The sequence below is a fragment of the Kogia breviceps genome, chromosome 13 (genome assembly GCF_026419965.1).
Source record: "Kogia breviceps isolate mKogBre1 chromosome 13, mKogBre1 haplotype 1, whole genome shotgun sequence".
In the NCBI taxonomy this organism is placed as follows: Eukaryota; Metazoa; Chordata; class Mammalia; order Artiodactyla; family Physeteridae; genus Kogia; species Kogia breviceps.
Window position 1 is genome coordinate 43,106,398 of NC_081322.1, and position 20,453 is coordinate 43,126,850.

Sequence of the window (20,453 nt, forward strand, 5' to 3'; positions counted from 1 at the left end):
TCATAACTCATAGCAATAGCACAGCTTCTGAATGTCAAGGTGGATTACATGATGCCTTTCTACTTCAGATAATCTAGACTGCAAAATCTTTGCAGTTGAAACAATGTTCTCCATTTTGCATTTGATTCTGAAAGAGAGTCCCAGCCAAGCACAGCTTTTTGTTTTATCTATGTATCTTCCAAGGTCTCCTTTGGCTGTGCACTGTTGCTTTTGTTCTTGGCTTGCTGTTTTAAGTACAGCTTTGCTACATTTCCATTTTCCCTAGTATTCAAAGACTAGTACTTATTTGAATTAAAGCAGAAAAATACTGAATAGAATGAAGCATTGCTTTCCCCCTCTCAAACATGGTGAGGTCATGGTTTAGTGATAGCAGTGACAATGACGAATGCCTTGCACTTTCACTTAGAGACCTTCAGGAATGTCTAAACCAATATTTTCCAAAATGCACAGGTGAGGGAGGAGGTGAAGTGGTTCACACAGGATTGGGCTGATTACGGTCTGATTCCTCTTTCCCTTCCCAATTATCTCACAAATTATGCTTTGGTGAACAGGACTGGAGCTGTGCATATTCTAAATCAAACTAAAGTCCACTGAAGTAGGAAAATTATGCATTTTACGTAAATGATGTGGGCAAATTATTATTCAATTTTTAACAGAGTTTTTCCATCACTTCGCTGTGCACAATGTAATATGGTTAATTTACCAGAAAGCATTGTTATTCATTCCCTAATTCTCTATGCAACTGCTGCCATTTGCTTACCATTTCTTCATTGCTCTCTGGGAACTGACAGACCTTCAGGCTCCATTTAAGGTGGTTTGTGTTCCAGGGCAATCTCTAGGGGCTCTGCTCACCCCTTGGGAGGAGTCTGAAAATGAAAGGATTCACACACCTGGATTTAGTTTCTGAGTGGCTTTAAATGAATCCTTTTGTACACACACACACACACACACACACACACACACATAAATCTCTTGCTATTTATTAATGTTTCCTCACAGTGTTACACGTACGTCTTCTGTTAAAAACACTATCTGAATAATACCCGTTTCATTCTCTTACTGCCCATTAGCTGCTCATTGATTATTACATAGCAAGCACTTGAAAATTAACCAAAGGGAAAAGAATTCCCAAACAAAACAAACAGAATACCTTGCAAGAGCTAGCATATACCTTCTTTCATGAGTTTACATATTGCTGGATGATACAAGCAAAATAGCCTCATAAATGGGAGGAGAGGTAAGAATGAAATGGGCTCACCAATGGGAGAAAACCCCCTACTAATTGTTATTAGGAGAGGAAGTGAGGCGTTATTATAAGCCCCTTTCCAGGCAATTCTCTTATTCTCGTACTCTATAAATATAGTCCAAACCACATTCCAAAACCCCACCTGAAATCTTCCTCTCTGTCCTTTTATGGTATTATCTCCCATCCCTTCAGGTAGCAGTGCGCCAATCAGAATAAATGATGTACCTACATACCTTTTAATGTCTGCGTTTGTGGGGAGGAGGGAGAAAAAGAGATTTAGATCTTTCATTGCTTCGTTTTGGTTTCTCTTCATTTAGATGCATTTGCTGAGCACCGTCTATATTTAAAGCATGAGCTGGACCCTAATGGGGTTGGGGATCAGAAGGAAACACACCCAAAGGCAAAAAACACGGAGCTTGTTACCATTAAGCATTACACAATCCACCTTGCTTAATCCTTTAGGAACACCTCCTCTAGGAAGTCTCCCATGCACTCCCCATTCCAGGCCATCTGGCACTCCTTTGCTGCCACCCGTCTTTCCTCCCAACAGAGAGCTTATTGCAAGTATCTCTTATGGTTCTCCATCCTCACTGGACTGGGGATACTAATTGTCTCTTCGGCTTTCTAGTGCTAAGCACAGGGTGTAACCCATAATAAGGACTCAACAAATGTTTGCAGAAGAAATGAATGGTGAAGTCCTTGCACATACCCAAAGTCATCTCTCTGGTCATCCCATTGCCTTGAAGAGCCCTGGCAAAGGGCTCCTTTCACATCCCAGTTCTGGTTTCTTCCTTCTTGACCAACATCTCCACCCCGTCTACTCCCATTTTGCTGCCATCTTGTACCAGCAGGCTGACTTGACAAACCTTCACTTCCAGGCAGCTCTGGATGGTTTTCCTCTTCCCTTTATCAAACCCTCCCATCTTCTGTCCCATTCTCAGTCAGGGGGCTATTTTTTGCTGGGTGAAAACGGGAATCAAATAAAGAGAATCCATATTGATGAGGGTTAATGTTACCTCTCCCGACTACAATATTTTCATATTAGCAGTACTATTTTATGGACAACATCTTCATGCAGTGTGGTTCTCAAGCGGGGCACATGCACTCCCTGGGTCATGCAGAGGTTTGCCAGGGATACAAGCCATAGGCTGCTTAACAATGCACAGACCTGAAGGATGGGAAAAGTATTTTATATGAAGATGAAAAATGGACATCTTAGGAAAAATACCAATTTTTCATAAAATGATTAAGTTAGAATGAGACTTTGAAGGCCCCAGGTCCCAGGGGGTACAGGTTTATTCCCATCGATGTTGGGACGAGTTCTGGGGCAAGCTTCGGGAAGCACTAACGGCGTTCATTTCAGGCTACAGACTGGGGCTTCAAATCATGTATGGACACTGGTGAGCCCACATTCACAATGGCAGTGCTAGTGCCTTGGGCAGCTCACAGCAAATCCCAGCATGCTCAGCAGGCCCTTAGGTGTGTTATTCTCAGGTCTACCTTTCACTCCACAGGACAGCATCACCCATCTAGCCGTCCACCCACTCATCCAACATCGACCATCAGCTCATCACTGCCCTTGGTGCAGAAGACTGGTGAACAAGTAAGGCAGCTTCTGTTCTCAAGGAGCTCACAATCTGGCAGGGAAAATGCATTAAGAGAAGAGTCATATCATTAAACATGCTATTAGAAGAGCAGTAAGTATTCTGGAAAGGAGTGCTGGGGGAGCACTCATCTGTCCCTGATCACATTCTCCTTAGAATAGTGCCTGTCGTACTGGAAAACCACTTATTTTTCTTTCCAGTCCTCAGAATTAATTTAAAAAATAAGGTATTATCTCCACCCCCCCCCAATGGAATTCTGAATATTTTGCATGTTTGGAAAGAATGAGGTATGATTTAGGAATTTATTATGAAAAATTTCTGAGAATGTAGGTATACATTAATTATGAAGTTCCATTTGATATTGCAAAGATATTAGAGATACTAATTTTTCATTCTGTTGAAAAGTATTCAGTATTTCATGAAATACTAATTTCATTCTTCTCTGTGGTTACAATCTATATTTGAGAAATAAAATACATATACTATTAGTACCTGCCTTCGTAAATCTGTACCCCACAATATCATTTTTAGGATAAGAATTTGTTTGAGCTTCCTTTCTTCTCACTCCACCTTTTGCCCTTCCGGAATTATTTCCTCCCTCCCTCCCTCCCTCCCTCCCTTACCTCTTTCCCCCTTATTCTCTCCCTCCCTCCCTCCCAGCAAATATTTGGGAGGGTGTAATTGAATTCCAACAGTTTAATATATAGTGGTAAGAAAGCCAACAAAACTTATCTAAATCTATTAAAATACCTTTCGGCAAGGAATCGACCAAACGCCATTTTATCCCAGTGCAACTTGTTAGGAAATGCCTATTATGTCAAGCGAGGTTCTCTTGTCCAGAGCCATGACAAAGGAGCAGATGACATGCCTCATGCAGCGGGCTTCAGTGCCATCCTCCTCTGCATCCTGCTGAAAACTTTACCTTCTTCAGGACTCATGAAAGAACTATTCCAATTAATACGGTATACATTCTTAAAGTCTCATAGGAAATTTCAGATAAAAATTTTGCAGCTCCAATACAACTAGAAAAGTCCTCTGGTGCCAAGATTTAACCACAGGAGGATTCCTGTCTTCCTCGAGGCAGGTAAACACCCTCTGGCGCTTGTCAGGGAATCTTCAGTTGTGTGGCTGTACTTGAAGGACTATGAATACATTTAACTTATCTTGTGGAAATGCCTGGTTCCTTACACACCTTTCTTCGCCATGCACAAGGTAGAGCGGAAAACATCTTGGCTTCAGTCTACACCTTGATGCCCTAACACGGGGGAGGCCCTGCATCTACTGGTCCTCTCTCTGGTCCTCCTGGCCCTTCAGTACGCCGTGAACAAAGCGGACTCGGAGGAGAGTGTGAGGAGTGAGCACAGGTGAACAGAAATCATTTTGTCTCACTTATAACATCTGAGCTTTGGCAAGCTGTCTTCTCCAGTAGGTTTATTATTTGATTTTAAGAAAGTAAAAAGATGAATTGGGAGATTGGGATTGACATATATATACCAATATGTATAAAATAGATAACTAATCAGAACCTACCTCACTTCGCTGTACAGTAGAAACTAATACAACATTGTAAAACACCTATACCCCAGTTAAAAAAAAAAGAAAGTAAAAAGAACTAGATTATTAGGAAGCCTCCCTATGAAGCAGAGCAATGCCAGATGCCAGCTCTCCTCATGGAACAGAGCAGGTCCTTACTCACTGCCAGGTTACGAAAGACAAAAAAATATTTCACCATCACTTTCCGCTAAGGCACCTTTCAAGATACAAGAGAACTGTTTGGTTAGTGCATTTAGTTTCCTAACCCCAAACTTCTAAAACTTTCGAGGGAGGGAGACTTCTTGGGACTCCCTGGAGGTGGTGTTTCATTTGCCTGGACTGGTCTGCCTCGGCAAGATCTCTTGGCATCACGTAAGTTTCTTGGAAGAGAAACCCTGAAATGTCTCTGATTTCTTCATATTTATAGCTACTCTCTTCCCTTTAGTCTGCAACCCTACTCTGTTTCAGAACGGTTCCAGAGAGCTGCATTTCATAAGTGTGTCCTCAAGTTAACCCAAGTCTTGAGTTTTGCTTCATGTGAGAGAATCCACAGTTAACTCAATTGATGAATTGAAGGCTATACTTTGAAGAGACTGCTTTCCTTTAAAAATCTGTTTAAAACAGGCTGTTATGACTTTTTCAGATCTTTTTGAATGACCAAGTCAAAAACAACACAAAAATCCCCCAGAGAGTACTTGAAAATTATCCGATCTACTGGGATGTGAAGATGAAAAACAAAGTTATATCTTTAAAAATATCTAGAATGTGTTAATAAATTGCCCAGTTTATCAATTTAGCAATTGTATTAATACCAAAACCAATACCATGAAAACTTGGTTAGCCAGAAAATCCCTGTTTCACTTAAAAAATGTCAGAAACTTTCTAAATATAAAGGCTATTTCAGCAAGAAAACTGTCCTCTTTGTGTAATTCTACACGTCATCAGTGATCTTAGAATCCCAGGATCTCAGAGGTAGGAGCCTACAGCAAATCTCATCCAACCCCCTCATTTCTACAGACAGGACCTGAAAGGGAGAGATTCCAGGTAGGGCTGTTGAATGCGTGCAGCTGAATGAGTGCGGAGCCAGGCCCGGCCTGTTGGCCCAGTCCACCTACTGCCCCTTCTGCAACACCAGGCTGTTCCCCTGCTGAGCGACTTCATTACAGGGGTGGAGGGACACTGGGAAACATAAGTACTGACTCCAGGACAAGAAAGATTCTTCTTGCAATTGTCTCTTTCTCCTACAAGTGGGACACAGAAAATTTTAGTTAGCAAAAATGCCTGATAAATTAAAATGCTAAGGTATGCCTAGTCTTGCTTTAACAATCCTCTGAATTAACTAGACAATAGCCCAGGCTTTCTTGCGGGGGGTGGGGGTGGGGTGGGGTGGGAACCCACTCCAGGTGTTCTGAATGTTTCTGTCATTTGGAAATCATTGCACAATGGTTAAATTCTCCAGGTGACTCCTTACCACTTGGTATGGGACAGATATATCACTCCTAGAGTACCTTCCATGATTTAAACAAATGAACAAAAAAAAAAATTCAAATGTAAAATGCTCTCTTTTTAATTACTAAATTAAGAAAGTTAAACAATTTAAAAATGTAAACTCACAAAGAAATCATAACAAAAATGGAATTAAGACTTCAGAGTTGCCACTCAGTATTAAAAACTCAATAGAAATAGGGTTTTTGATTTGTTGTTAAACATACGTAATTCAAGGTTGGTACAAACAGCGACTAAAAATGTAATACTTTTTTTTTTGTGCAACCCCATGAGATGTAAAGTAGTGCATAGTTATTTCACTGGAGGACCCTTGGACATAGAGAAAGTCATTTCATTAGCAGTACAGGACATTCAAACACTTATTTTACAATGGGAAATGTACGACCTCCCACCCTCACCTTCCCCTAAGGGTTAGTTGAATGAGAAAGTTTAGCAGGTTGCCACGACTACAGTGCTATGGGTTTTAGACCATTTAAATGTGGTTACAAGGTTTATTAAATTTAAAAAGTTGGAAACATTTCAGCATTCGTGTTTTATACAAGAAGTTTGTGTGGTATCCATCTTCTAGCTCCCCTCGTAGTATTGGCCACTTGCTTGCTTTAAAGAGGCTCACTTTTAAGTTTCAAGAACAAATCGTAGTTAAGTCGAAGCAAATACTGGAAACAGAACTTGTGAATTCAGCTCGGGGTGGGCGGGGGCTGCTGAAAAGAGTCAAAGTAACAGCCATCTACAGGCACAGTCATGAACCAAAAAAGTGCAATCCAAATTAAAAAAAAAAAAAATCAAATCACGTTTTGCAAAAGCCAAAGAACGAGGCCACTGGTTTTCAGAATAACACCGGTGCTTTTATGTTGATTTTCCAGTCAAATCCTCACTCTGGGTCCCGAAGCTCTGTGGCCCACGTCGGCCACGGTCTCCACGTTAGCACCCACATGGTGTATGTACAGGGATGTATATATTATATATATTCATATTTATAAAAAAGAAAAAAAAACCCAAACACCTGTCCTGGTTGGTTTTTGTTAAAACATGAAAAAAAATTTTATTGTTTTAGACAAAGAGGCCACTTTTGGAAAATAATACTTTTTTTTTAGTTGAATCAGGTGAAGACAGAGTTAAAATCACATAGGATTTGCATTTTAAAAAAAGGAAAGCACTAGGATCGTTGGCACTGGAATAACTATTTACACTGAACAGAGGTTTGGCCTGTTACATAACATCGATACAACGCATTTTCCAAAGTCTGAGAAATAACAAGGTTCTGTCTCGTATGCTTCACAGAGGAGGTTCGGATCTGGGGACAAGTGTCATTAATGAGGGCCATGGAAGTTCGTCAGCTTCAGAGTCACATGCAATCTGATCCTGGACAGTTCTCGCTGCTCTCCTCAGGGCAGCTGGCTACGGAATTGAAAGCTAATGGGGAGGGGGCGGGGAAGCCTCTCGGCCCAGGCCTCTCTCTGCAGACCCAGGTCTTACAGGTTTTCACCAGGCTGATACTGGGGCTCTGTCGCGGTGAAGTAGTCTTCCAGGAAGCCCTGCAAATACTCGAAAGTGGGCCGCTCTTCGGGGTCCTTTTTCCAGCAGTGGATCATGAGCTCATGGAGGGAGATGGGGCAGTCCTGCGGACAGGGCATCCTGTAGCCGCGTTCCACCTGCTCCAGCACCTCCCGGTTGTTCATGCCTGCAAAGACAAGGGCCATGAGAGCGGGCGCCCCGGGCTGCCCGGCCAGGGCCACACCGCCCCTGCACCTCCTCTTCCTTCTACTTGGAGCCTGCAGGTGGTTAAAACATGTTGAGGGCTGTCTTAAATTAGACCCTGTCTTTAAGGGGCTATCACACCACTCAGAAATAAAAAAAAGGACCTCACTACTGACACACGCAAAGCCCCAGAGGATGAATCTCAGAAGCATTATAAGTGAAAGAAGCCAGACACAAAAGGCAACGTACTGTGTGATTTCATTTATATGAAATTCTAGAAAAGGTAAAACAACAGTGATAGAAAGCAGATCAGTGGTTGCCAGGGGGTGAGGGGGAGGGGAATCCTGCAGAGGGGCCGCAGGGAACGCCGAGGAGTGATGGAAACATTCTGTATCAGCAAACCATCCCCGTAAAGGCCAGATGGTAGAGATTTGAGGTGCTGTGGGGTACATACGGTCTCTGTCACATATTCTTCATTTTATTTATTTTTCTACAACTCTAAAAAGGTACAACACAAAACAGGGTGGGAGCCGGATTTGGCCCGGGGGCTGTAGTCTGCCAACACATGTTCTATATCCTGTATGTGGAGGTGTGACTATTTATGTTTGTCAAAACTCACTGAATCCTTAAAATGGTTGAATTCTATTGTATGTAAATTACACTTCAATTAAACTGAGAAAAAGACGGATGAAGCAGATAAAAACAAATCCACGGAATGAAAAAGAAACTGTCTTTTGTTCACAGGACCCGTGAGCTCCATTGATGAACTTCATAAATTGGCTGTCCTCACGCCTGGGCAAGCTCTTGGTGCCCCGCTGTCTGAGATCTGACATCACGCCACCACGCTGGGCACCATCCAGCCCAGCGACCCCTAGGTGCCCTGAGGTTTGATGACTGCCGTGGGGAGACAGGGCGTCTGTGTTTACTGATGACCTTGGACAGGCCATCTATCACTGGAGACCTTTGCGACCCTCCGGGGGGAGCTGCCTGAGAGTGAAACATCGGGACGCCTGGAGCTAACAGGAGACATTCTGGGAGACTGCTGGCCCTCTGGAGAATGCAACCTCCCTGCACGTTGGCCTTCTTGACAGAACAGGAAATACCGCACTCGGGGTGAGCTGAGCACCCTGACCCCTTTCCCAGTCGCCGCCAGGCTCTCTTCTCTGGTTTTCCTTCCCTTTTCTGCCATATCATGTTCTGCCATTGCCTGCCAAGCCCTTGTATGTTTTGGCTGCTCCTTGGCCCTGAGCCTATAATCCTCTCCGACTTCTGACCCAGTTAATTTACAAAAGCAAGAGCCCGAGTTCCAGCCATTCAAAAACCCAGATTTCTTCCCCCCAGCTCTCAGGGATGTAATCAGCAGGACACAGTGCATACATGTAGCGGCTCCCTTGAATGCTGGAGGAGGTGGCAACCTGCTGGCTAGAACCCTGTAAGTCTGGCCAGAGCAGCTGGGCCCAGGTCACAACCCTGTCCCCCTGAGTAGGGGACACTCGACTTTGGGATCTGTTGTCAGTTCTCTTTGTTGTTGCTTTTGGAGCTGGGTTGAACCCGGCTCCCGTGGCTGTCAAGCACAGCCCTGTCAGTCACATGCTTATCCAAACCCTTTCAGGATGCTTTCTTATTCTCTGCCACTGTAATTCCTTGAGGGGATAAAATTCGTGTATTATTCCTGCTGTGTTGAAGTAGGCCTTCAATTAAATTATTCTAATATAACCTTGGTCACATTTCGGGGGTGACCCTTATTTTAGTGAGAGAGGCTCGGTGAGTGAATCTGGGTCCCCTGCCTCTGCACCATGCCTGTCTTGACAGGGGCCCACTTCAGTTGGATGTTCAGTCAGCTCTGAGGCTTAGGACCTTAAATCCTCCTCCAACTACTGAAACCTCATTTTGACAGCTCGGGATGGAACGGGGAGCTGGAAGCAAGGGGAGACACTGGAGGGTCCTGCAGCGCTCTGGACAAACCAGGCCACGGGACAGGGACCAGCATGTCCTCATCCACGATCCCCAAATCCAACAAGCTCTGCAAAGCAAAAGTTCTGGAAACTCACTTGGCAGCAAAATTGATCCGAACTCACCTCATTCGGCCGTAAAGCCTGACCTGGTGTGAGGCTATCGACTGTTTCTCTTCATTCATACATATCGCTATAGAAGTAAGAATGTGTTTGAACACAGAGTGCAGCCCCAGACTCTCCTAGGGTGTTATATAAATTATGGTCTAAGCACTGTATGGACTTTCTAAAAAAAAACAAAAACAAACGAGTCAGACTCTGAGGCACATCCAGTCCCAACGGTTTTGGCTGGGACGCGCCAGCACGAGGAGCCACCCCAAAAGGGTTAGGAAGAGGGCATAAGCACATATCGGGACCAGCCTTCTCCAAAGCGTCTGCTTTGTATTTCAGTACAGACCTTGGTTTCATAATACCGATATCTCAGAAGCCACAGGTGGAAGGTCTAAAACCTCGGAAGGTGTGACAGGCCCTTCTGGAGGTGGTACAACCCACCCCCAGATGACTTCTAATGCTTTATTCTGGCACTGAGACCACCCAAAACCACACCACGGAGTTTAACTAATCATTCTCCTATTGCTCCATGGCCCTATGTCAGTAAATGTTGCATGTCCTTGAAAAACAAACTACTCAAATGCATAGATTGCATGTATATTTTAGAAACTCTTGATTCAGTCTCCACCAATGGAACGTTTAATTGGCCACTTGGGTCAAGCCTGTTTTTTCTAGTGCTCTGTCTGAGCCTGGGACACAGCGGATGCAGCAGCTTGACCCTCAGCATGTAGTAGCGTCTCCCGAGGCAGCCTGCTTCCCAGGCAGCTGTGACCAGGGACGGAGCTGGCCCTTGGCCCACGCGGGACAGGGCACCAGCAGCCTCGCTGCCAGCTCCTGTGCACACTCTCCACCTCCTTTCTGCCTGCACCCTCTTCCTGCTTTTCCTCTTTCCCCTCTCACGCCTCTCCCCAGGCTCCCCGAGCATGGGAGCACACAAAACCGATTCCATGCACCAGGCCAAAGAGAAGCATACCCACGTCAGCCTTGTTGGAAAAGTGGGATCTAAGACAACGCGCTTGGCTGACAACGACAATGTGAATGGGGCTGGCTCTTTTCCAACCAACCATAAGCCAGAAGTGGACCTGGCACCTTCACGATGGGCCTCGGCAGCAGTAACCGCGCAACCAAGACATGCCCGCTAAGCAAGGCTTGGGTCAGTTTTTATTTCACAAACAACAGCTTGAATAAGTGGGTTGTGTTCCTACTTTTTAAGAAATAGTACTCTTGGGCTTCCCTGGTGGCGCAGTGGTTGAGAGTCCGCCTGCCGATGCAGGGGACGCGGGTTCGTGCCCCGGTCCGGGAAGATCCCACATGCCGCGGAGCGGCTGGGCCCGTGAGCCATGGCCGCTGGGCCTGTGTGTCCGGAGCCTGTGCTCCGCAACGGAACAGGCCACCAAAAAAAAAAAATAAATAAATAAAATAAAATAAAAAAATAGTACCCTTGGCTCTAAGAACTTTGAAAAATCATATTTAAGAATTTCTTTTTAGTAAAATTGGATTTTCCTCTTTATACTATTTCATGTTTTCTTTTTAGATGGCTTCATTTTTTTGTTACAAAGAAAACTGTTATTTCCCCTCTTTGTAGCTACTTTTCCCAAGACCTTGGCTTTATCCAACACCTGGGAGGTGAGGACCAGGGACTCGGAAGGGAACACACACAAGACTGAGTGCCTGGGCGGTCAGCAGAGTCCCGAGGGACACGGGAACACTGGAACAGAAGAATCTTCGTATCTTACTTCCAATTGAGGAAGCAGACGGGGGGTGGGCAGGGATGGGGGCGGTGGTGGAGGAGGGTGCCTGGGAATGTTCTGCCTTTTTCTTCCTTCTTCAGTGGGGAGAAGGCCAGGGGAGAAACAGAAAAGATAGAAACTTTAAAATATGGTGTATGTTTTAGGGAAACTTCGTCACCAACAGTTCTCAGTGGAAGCTGCAGTAGAGACTGTTTTTCAATAGGAGGGTGGTCTCCACCAGGCGGTGGTGTCTCACCGTGGGAAGTGTCATGGCCACAAAGCCCCCCAGGGTGTGTTGCCTGGTCCCCAACCTCCGCGTCAGAGAAGGGGCGCAGGGCTTGGTGGCCAGCGAGCAGACACGCTCTCTGTTTTCACTCCAGCCTGCCCTCCTTTGCTCCTACCTCAGCAGTTCCTTACACCTTCCTGCTCTCCCTGGGGTCAGTCAGGAAAATGGGCCATTTCCACTGGTCACTCTCACAGGGAACCACCCAGTGGGCCTCAGTTCACAGAAAATCTGTGTAGTCTGCTGTGCTGGGATTTGCTTCTCAAATTGCTCTTCCCTGCATCTTCCATGACGGCCTCTTGTCACCCTGCATTTCAGGCTCTCAAACGTGGTCACTAGTAGCATCCTTTCCAGTTGGTCTGCCCCAAACCCTGCAGCTGAGATTCTCTGGCCGAGTGGACTGCATTCACTTCCTGCCATTATGTCTATATTATCCTTCCAAATCACTCTGCTGGCTTCCTCGAGGTTCCTGAATTAAGGTTCAGTTTCCAACTCTCACTTTGCAACCCTTACTACATATGGTTGCCAACAATGTCTGCTTTCACGTGTGTGTGTGTTTCCTTCCCTCTCTCCTTTTTTTCCCCTCCCTCCTTTTCTTCTACACTTTCCTATTCCTCGAGCTAGATATTAACTCAGTGGAGTCTCCTCGCTTTTCTTTTGGATTTTTTTTTTTTTTTTTTTTTTTTTTTGCGGTACGCGGGCCTCTCACTGTCGTGGCCTCTCCCGTTGCGGAGCACAGGCTCCGGACGCGCAGGCCCAGCGGCCATGGCTCACGGGCCCAGCCGCTCCACGGCATGTGGGATCCTCCCGGACCGGGACACGAACCCGCGTCCCCTGCATCGGCAGGCGGACTCTCAACCACTGCGCCACCAGGGAAGCCCTCTTCTGGATTCTTTAGGGAAGAAAACAATTCATTTTCATTGTCAGAGCCACTTCATTACTTCGACTCTGTGTCTCTCAGCAGGTGACTCGACTTCCCCTGGCCTCAGTTTCTCCACTTGCCAAGAGAATACCTCCACATTCACTGTGCTTTTAGCTCTTTGAAAAAAAAATGTCTTCTGTGAACGGAAGGTGTTGGGCTTTATAGCTCTCCGCTTGTGCAGCTTCCTAATATGGATCTCTGAGGGGCCACCTCTATACAATAGGGGATCTTCACCGTTACCCGTTCAGGTTTGCATCTGGATTGGACTAGGGCTTGCGAGAACCTGGATTTTTGTGCCATGTTTATAATGAAGCACTTTGACAATGGGAATGATGCTCAGGTTCCCAGATATCCAGCTTACTTCAGCAAACCGAGCTTTCCGTTGAAACGAAATTAGACTCTATTGTGCCTAAGGGTTTCCGTCAGAGGCTCCCCCTGGCTTCTCTGCGTAAACCCTGGAGAAAGCCCTTCTGTTTACTTGTCTGCTGAGCATTTCTGGGAGTGCCGCAAGGGAGCAGGTAATGGTGCTTTCTCAGCCCGAGAGCGTGCTATCAGATCACCGTGTGCTCTAGTTATCTTACCGGGCTACAACTGGGACGCTTCAAGTCAGGTTTTGGTTATGAGATCAACGTACAGATTTTGGGCAGATAGATGGTGCTCCATGAGTATGGCTGAAAATAAAGGAGTGACCTTGAGAAGGCACAGTGATGACTAGTTTTGTTTCTCTTCCCGCATCTTAACCAGCTAAGCTTAGGACAGCTGTTTTTTATTAAGCCCACTCTGTTAATAAATACAGAAATGACGGCTACTCAGGTGCCGTGACACACAAAGGTTGTTGAAAGTTGATAACACAGTATCACGAACAGCTCCTTTGTCCCAGAAAACGTGAAAAGGGGACAGTGAGGGCGAGGGTGCCCACGGGGAAGGCCACGGAAACGCACAGCGATAGGTTAGAGCTGCCCTCTCCTCCCGCCCTCTCTCCTGCACCTGCCACACTGGCCAAGAGAAACTTTGTCGGGGGAGGTGACAGCGCGACTCCTGGGCATTCCAGGAAGGATTCCCTCTGGAGGGAACACCAGGAGCTGAAAGAAAAAGCCTGCAGACTGTGGGGGGGGGGGGCAGGGAGGACAAAGCGCCCTTGGCTGAGATTCGAAGTTTCACCCCACCTCCCATTCTCCTGGCTGCAGACTCCTAACTTCTTCCTACCCCAGGAGAAACCTGCTCATGTCATCATGCTGGGCACAGTGGGGCGAAGAGTGCAGGAGACAATGACGGGCTGCTGGACACAGAGGAATTTAAGTCTACACTTCAGGCTCTGTCTGAGGCATCTGAGTGGGGCAGAGGAGGACAAAGGTGGAGACTTCTAATTCTTTTAAGGAAAATGCTATACACTCACTATTTATCTTCCTCTTCAAGTCATTATCAAGTGACTGGATGCAGTCACGGAAGTCAGGCAGCTGTCAGTTGTTAAAAGAGTTGAAAGTGCTTCAAGTGGGTGAATAAACGTGATACACGTAAGAGAGTGCTCCTGCTTTGTCAGATCCTGCCGAATTCCCGAAGCAGGTGTTCAGTTGAGAGCCAGGGCACTGAATGGCCGGGACATTCTGCCTAGAGCGGTGCTGGGACTTGGTGTTTGAACGGATCACGGGGTCAGTTTCTCAGAACAACTTTGAGGGCAGAGGCTACTTCGTGGCTGGGAAAAAAAATGCTATATTTATTTGTGGAGATGATGAAGTAGAGCTGAAAGGCTTTGCAGGCTATGGGCAAAGTCTTGTTTCAAAAGCCTCATAGGCATAATCTTTTCTCCCCCTGCCTATATCCATCCATGCATGCATCCATGCATCCACTTAGACTTCCTGAGAGTGTACTATGGGGCAGACGCTGTGCCGGGCATGCGGAACCCATAAAAGGAGCCCCCTTCTCAGAGTTCAGAGCTATTGGGAAATAGAGACACAAAAGACAAGGGTTTCAGCAGAGATGTCCCCGGTGGCATGGAAGCAAGCAGAAGGTGCAACCCAGGAAGAGACACGGAGAAGGCTACACAAAGGAGGCGGTGGGCTTTGGGGCCGGGCTTTGAAGGATTCGGAGGCAGGGAGTGGAGCTGAGAAGAGAGACTCGCGTGTGTGAGAGAGATCTCTTGGTGCGAACTGTTGGCAAGCGTCAAGCAAGAAATCACGGCTGGTCACGTCGGCCGCTCAAAACCCATCAGTCACTCCTCATCTCACTAACGGTAAGAGCAAAAGTCCCAGCCACGAGCTAGGAAGACCCTACTGATCTGCCTGGGGCCTCTTGGCCCTCCTTCTCCCCCTGCCCTAGACACACGGGCCTCGTGGCGGCTCTTCAGGGCCTCCCTCTGCGCTCCGGTTGCCTCTGAAGGGAGGCTCCTCCCCCAGGTATGGACCCTGAGCCTTGCTTCCTCAGATGTCACCTTCCTGGGCAGGTCCTCCCTTGCTACCCTCTATCCCATTCCCCGTTTTCCTCTTCTCCTTACCCATTACCACCAGCCAGTGCTGAATACATTTTGCTTATTTGTTTTATTGTCTGCCTCCTCTAAGGGATGAAAAGTTCAGGAGGACAGTTTGTGTCTTTTGGTTCACAGCTACACTCCTGGGGCCTAGACAGTACCTGGCATATAGTAGGTATTCAATAAATATTTGTGGAATGACTGAAGGGAAGAGGTAGGAAGGACTATGCCAAACAAAGGCTTCTGGAGTTTATCTGGAAGGCAAGGGGAAGCCATGAGCTTGTTAACTAGTAGAGTAGGATAAGCGGGTCTGTGTTTTCCAGGGTTAACTCTGGTGGTGACAGTGATAGAATGGTGGGGGAGGGGAAGGGGGGGAGAGACCGGAAGCCAGAAATTCTGTGAAAGGGGGTCACTGCACCAGAGGATGACAGCCCACCACGGGGCAGTGGGGAAGTCACTTTCCCTTCCCCCTTGACCCCCATCCTCACGACTGGCCGAAGTAACTTTCCTGTGTGTGAAGGTGACAGAAAGCCACCCTCAGGTATGAAAGAGTTCAGAAAAATGTATCTCCACCTACTGCTCTTGGAACGAGAATTACTTGAAAATACACTCTAGCCAACTGAGAAATAACTGCATTGAGAAGTCAGGCTGGAAATCACGGTGGAAGGGGACTAGCAGTCTGTCCTGGGTGCTGTCCACAGGCACGAGGACTCAGGGCAGCGGAGAAGCAGCCCCTCGGCACACACTGCCCACGCGGTCGCACCAACAGCCGGCGAGAACGCGGACAGGAAGGGCCTTCCTCCCATGGCCACCCTGGGTGAAGCTGCATGACTGTCTGTTCCTTAGCTGTTGTTCTTCTTCATTAAGGTAATCATCCTATCATTGGAATCCCTCTCTGACAAAGGGATCCCTCAAGAAGAGTGTACTGTGAGATTCAGAAGTCCAATTAAATGTGATTACAGCCGTGTTAAAGAACAAAAACAAGCAGCATCCACGGCGAGGGGCAGGTCAGGGAACAGCTTTCCGTGGCTCCCATCACGCCCTCGCTGACACGCCCCCCCCGGCCACCACTGCAGACTGGCCAGGCCTCCCCGTGGCAGCGCCAGGCCCCTCACGACGGGCTCTGGCCAGGCTTCCCAGCTGCTGGTCCGGGTACCCTTGCCTCATGGCCTTCTCCGCAGACTAAGCCTGCGGCTCCTTGAGCGGGTGCCCTTCCACATGCCCGTCCTCGTCTGGGAGCCTCTTCCTCAACTTGAGGGGGAAACCCCACATGCCTTCTTCTCCGTGAAGCTTCCCAGTCGTGGGCCCCTTCTCTCGGCCGCCCTCGCAGAATTAGGGTGACTATCAAAGCCCCCGGCACGTCAGCAGTTGCTCAGGGTGTGTAACTACGCGCAATAAAGCGGACTTGGTTCCGCTGTCGAACTCCTCTGCCATCCTCACAGGATTCTGAGTGAAAGGCCCTTCTCAGGACCTGCTGTATGCAGATACCTGACTCAGGGGCCCTTCCCCATTATCAGAATTAAGATTGGGGGCCCACGGTGGGTGAGTTCAAGCACTCCACCCCTCGAAGATGATTTCCTCTAATGATAGAGAAGTAAGAAAAAAGGCTGATTTCTTACTGGACTTGATGCACACTTTATCCATCTGACTGTAAGCTCTATGAGTGCAGGGACTGAATTTATTTCTTTGCTCACTGAGTTCACTTAGCTCCAGCCACTAAAACAGCGTCTTGCTTGAGGACTGTTCTCATCAGTGCTTGCTGAGAGTATGAATGCCTTGTTTATATTTATTTCCCAGGTCGAGCAAAATGCCAGGCACGGTCACACTTACTGACGCTGCGGCCGAATGAATGAAAATCCAAGCCTAAGTTGTAAAGTGAGGCCGCTTTCTTTATGCCAAAACCAAACTTGACAAAAGACTCTCCCTCAGAAACACACACCTGCCTTCCTTCTCCGAGGCTGCCGCCCCCCTCCCCCCTTTGTCTTGGTTTCTGCGTGTGACCCTGAGAAACAAAAAGCAGCTTTGTCTTCCTGGAAGGAAAGGCTTCACAGAAACGCAAAACATTAACCTTCCCCCACAGCTGCATTTAACACATCGGGTGGCTGGAAACTTGGGGGACTCTGGAAGAGATTCATTCAAAATTCAGACAATAAAAAAAGAGGTGCCTTCACATCTTCAAAATCCAGAGACCCGCACATTCTCCGCCTTGAGGAGCAATTCAAAAATGGCCGTGCTGTGCTCCAGGCCCCTCCAGGGCAGCCCTTTCTGCTGTGCTCGTTGGCTATTCCCAGAGCAGCTGCCCACTTGGTGCGTGCCGGGGGCAGCGGTCGCCACAGCATCAATAAAACTGCCTTCTGCCCGCATCTGTAACCGCCCAGTGCTGGTGCTTCAGAGACAGGGAATTTGTCAATTTTGCCTCTGTGCCAACCTGGCTCTCCTAGGAGTCCTGAGGCTACAACCAACCCAGAAAGAGATCTTCTTTACTTCTCTGCATTCTCCCAAGATGACCAGAAACAATCATAAAAAGGGAACAAAGGGATTACAAATTAATCGGCCCTCACTGGCTCCTCTGACTGCAAAGATACGATTACAAACCCAGGATTTGCAAGAGCCTTCAATTCCTCATTAATCTCCACTATCGTTTTCTGTCGCTGCTTTTTTATTTTTAAAAGCTCCTTTCTTAGGCAGGGAATGATGGGGAGCTAGGTTCTTTCTTCACTCAACAGTAACTGAAAAATATGTCCTTAACATTTCAGAAAGCAGATCGTCCCTGCGCTATAACCACTAAAGCGTGGAGGTAAAATGGCATGAGTATCCTTTATGTCACCATCTGTCTAAATTAATGAATTCAAGCGAGAATAACCTAAAACCCGTGGTTTCTTTGGAGAGCATGACTCTGATAATCCAGAAAAATTCCAGGGCTTAAGAATCTCCAATGTCTTTACACTATACTTGCTTTTGTAGAGCATATTTTAACTGTTCAGAAACGTGCAGTGAGGGAGTTCCCTGGTGGCCTAGTGGTTAGGATTCTGGGCTTTCACTACCGTGGCCCGGGTTCAATTCCTGGTCTGGGAACTGAGATCCTGCAAGGCGCACGGCATGGCCAAAAACACCCTTCCCCCGACAAAAAACAAATGAAAAACCCCACAAAAAACAAAACCAAGAAACGTGCAGTGAGTGGCTTCTAAATTGCGTTTCCCATGTGCCTCTGCTGTCTCTGGCCATCTGGAGCGGGGCCTGCAGAGAGGGCAGGTCCTGACATCTTCCTGCCAGGTTCACCCCATGGGTCAGTGCTACAGAGTAATCAGAAAGCAGTGAGGGCTTTTCTCCTCTTTCCCAGAAGTGTCTGCAAACTCCATTTGGGCAGAGGTTCCGCCAGTGACATTTCTGCCCTGGGAGCCAGGGACCCACACTCTTACTGAGAGGGGAGAGAACCCATGAACTGGGATGGGCTGAAGCATTCACCAGCTACTAATTGCATTAATCCTGGCACACGATTCATGGTGGCTGCTTGTCTACATACCACGGGGGCTCTCACTTCTGCTTTTCTCTGGCTAAATACCTGTCCATGTGCTTCAAACTCACGCTTGGCAGAAAGCTGAGGATGAGGCTTAGAAGGCAAACAGGGTGAAGGTTCCCCAAATGGTGCTGGGAGAGCATCCACCCAGGCCCATTTCTGCTGTGCCCTGCCCTTACCTGGGTACGGAACTCTTCCTTTGGTGACCAGCTCTGTAAGTAAGATTCCAAAAGACCACACGTCAGACTTGATTGTGAACCTCCCGTACAGGGCTGCTTCGGGGGCTGTCCACTTAATGGGGAACTTTGCACCTGCAGGAAGAACACCAGGTTACTTGTCAGGCAGAGAGCATGGTGCTGGGCGTGGGGCTGGGAAGGAAGAGCAGGTGGAAGTGCTTTCCTGGGATCAGGTTGAGAGAGGAGGATGGGAAGGAGGGGAGACAGGACACAGACTAGGACTGAGCAGCTGTGGGGTCTGCTTCTGGCTCTGCGACCTTAAGCAAGTCCCATCAAAGGGCTGGGCTTCAAGGCCTCTTAAAGTTCTGGCCTTTAGAACCTGAATCTACAAACCTATTGAAAGACATAGGTTGGGTCTGGAGGTAGGGCTAACTTGTGATTTAGGAAACCATATATTTTTTCTTTTGCTTTCAAATAAAGTTATATTTTAATAAATACACATAGTATTAAATCATACTGCTACTCTCAGGAATCCTTTAGTATGTAAGACCATAGTCTGCTCTTACTGAGGTACATAAAAACCAGATCAAGCCACCACGCTTCTCCCAGGGTGGAGACAATTTGCTGCTGCCCAGGTGTTACGCTGAGATGGGCTGTATTTACCCAATGCCTCCTACATCTACAGCAGGGAAATGACTTTGCCTCTGGCTACTTCCCCTGTACACTCTCTTTCTTCCTTCCACCCTTTCCCCTGATAGTGGCCACACCTTTAATTCTGGGATAGGTTTTTCTTCTGCACTGTATGATCCCTTGCTTACCTCCCTACCTTTCTCCTACCAGCCAGACAGGGTACTTACTATCTAATGTTTGTTTTTAAACAGTGGTTTTAGCTCAATGACTGTCTTATGAGTCTGATTTCTCAAGACCAAGAAGCACATTTTGTGCCAAAGTGGGTAGAATCTTTTCCTTCAAATGTCTCCGATTAAAAGAATCCTTTCTCTAATCAAAAAAGGAAGGGTGGGGTCCACCCTGCTTCTTCTGAAGTGAGATGTATATACGGGGAATTAAAACTGATTCAGCAGCCTGCACGCTCACACATTAGGCTCAGCAATGATAAAGCAGTTTCAGATATTTCATCGAACAAACTAAAAGGAAAACACAGGCAATTTTTATTAGTGATGTAAACACAATTATATGTTTAAAGCATGTCAGTTTTACTTAGGAACTCCTAAAAAAAATCATACAAAGGCTGACAAAATGAGAAATTTTCACAGTATCTTCTATGAAAAGCCATTATGTGTAAAACTGGCAAATGATTAAAATCTTTGAATTAGCAGGGTTTTAATAACCAGAGGTATGATAAACACAGCAATTAGATTTTTGTTTTAAATACAGTACATGATAACATCTTCAGCAAATCTACCCTGGCATTTTCTGGCAATATAATTTTCCTCTCCATCTCTTCTATGCCCGTGTGAAATGAAATTAAAAAAAAAATCCTACTATTTTATTCCATTGCATCGCACATTAACACTGGAGCAGAGAAGTTATTCTATAGTTTTTCTTCCTTTTATGCATCGAGTTATTTTTAATTAGCTATGTTTCTCAAGGATAATTACTTATATCTTTGCTTAAGTGTTGCAAGGTCTGGTATTCTCTGAACAGTCATTTTGTTTTTAAAGTTTCTTTCAAAGCATTCTTCTCACACTTC

General features: G+C 46.6%; 1 protein-coding gene across 3 annotated transcripts in view; it reads right to left on the bottom strand.

Moving 5' to 3' along the window:
• Positions 1-6,956: 6,956 nt before the first annotated feature.
• FYN (FYN proto-oncogene, Src family tyrosine kinase) overlaps positions 6,957-20,453 on the bottom strand; it is a 212,292-nt gene continuing 198,795 nt past the window's right edge. For all 3 annotated transcript variants that reach the window (XM_067011674.1, XM_059083616.2, XM_059083617.2), the window contains 2 exons: positions 18,746-18,877; positions 6,957-7,570 (listed from right to left, as the gene is read on the bottom strand). In XM_067011674.1, coding sequence (XP_066867775.1) covers positions 7,362-7,570; positions 18,746-18,877 — 341 coding nt within the window. In that variant the 3' untranslated portion in view covers positions 6,957-7,361. The remainder of the gene's footprint in view (positions 7,571-18,745; positions 18,878-20,453) is intronic.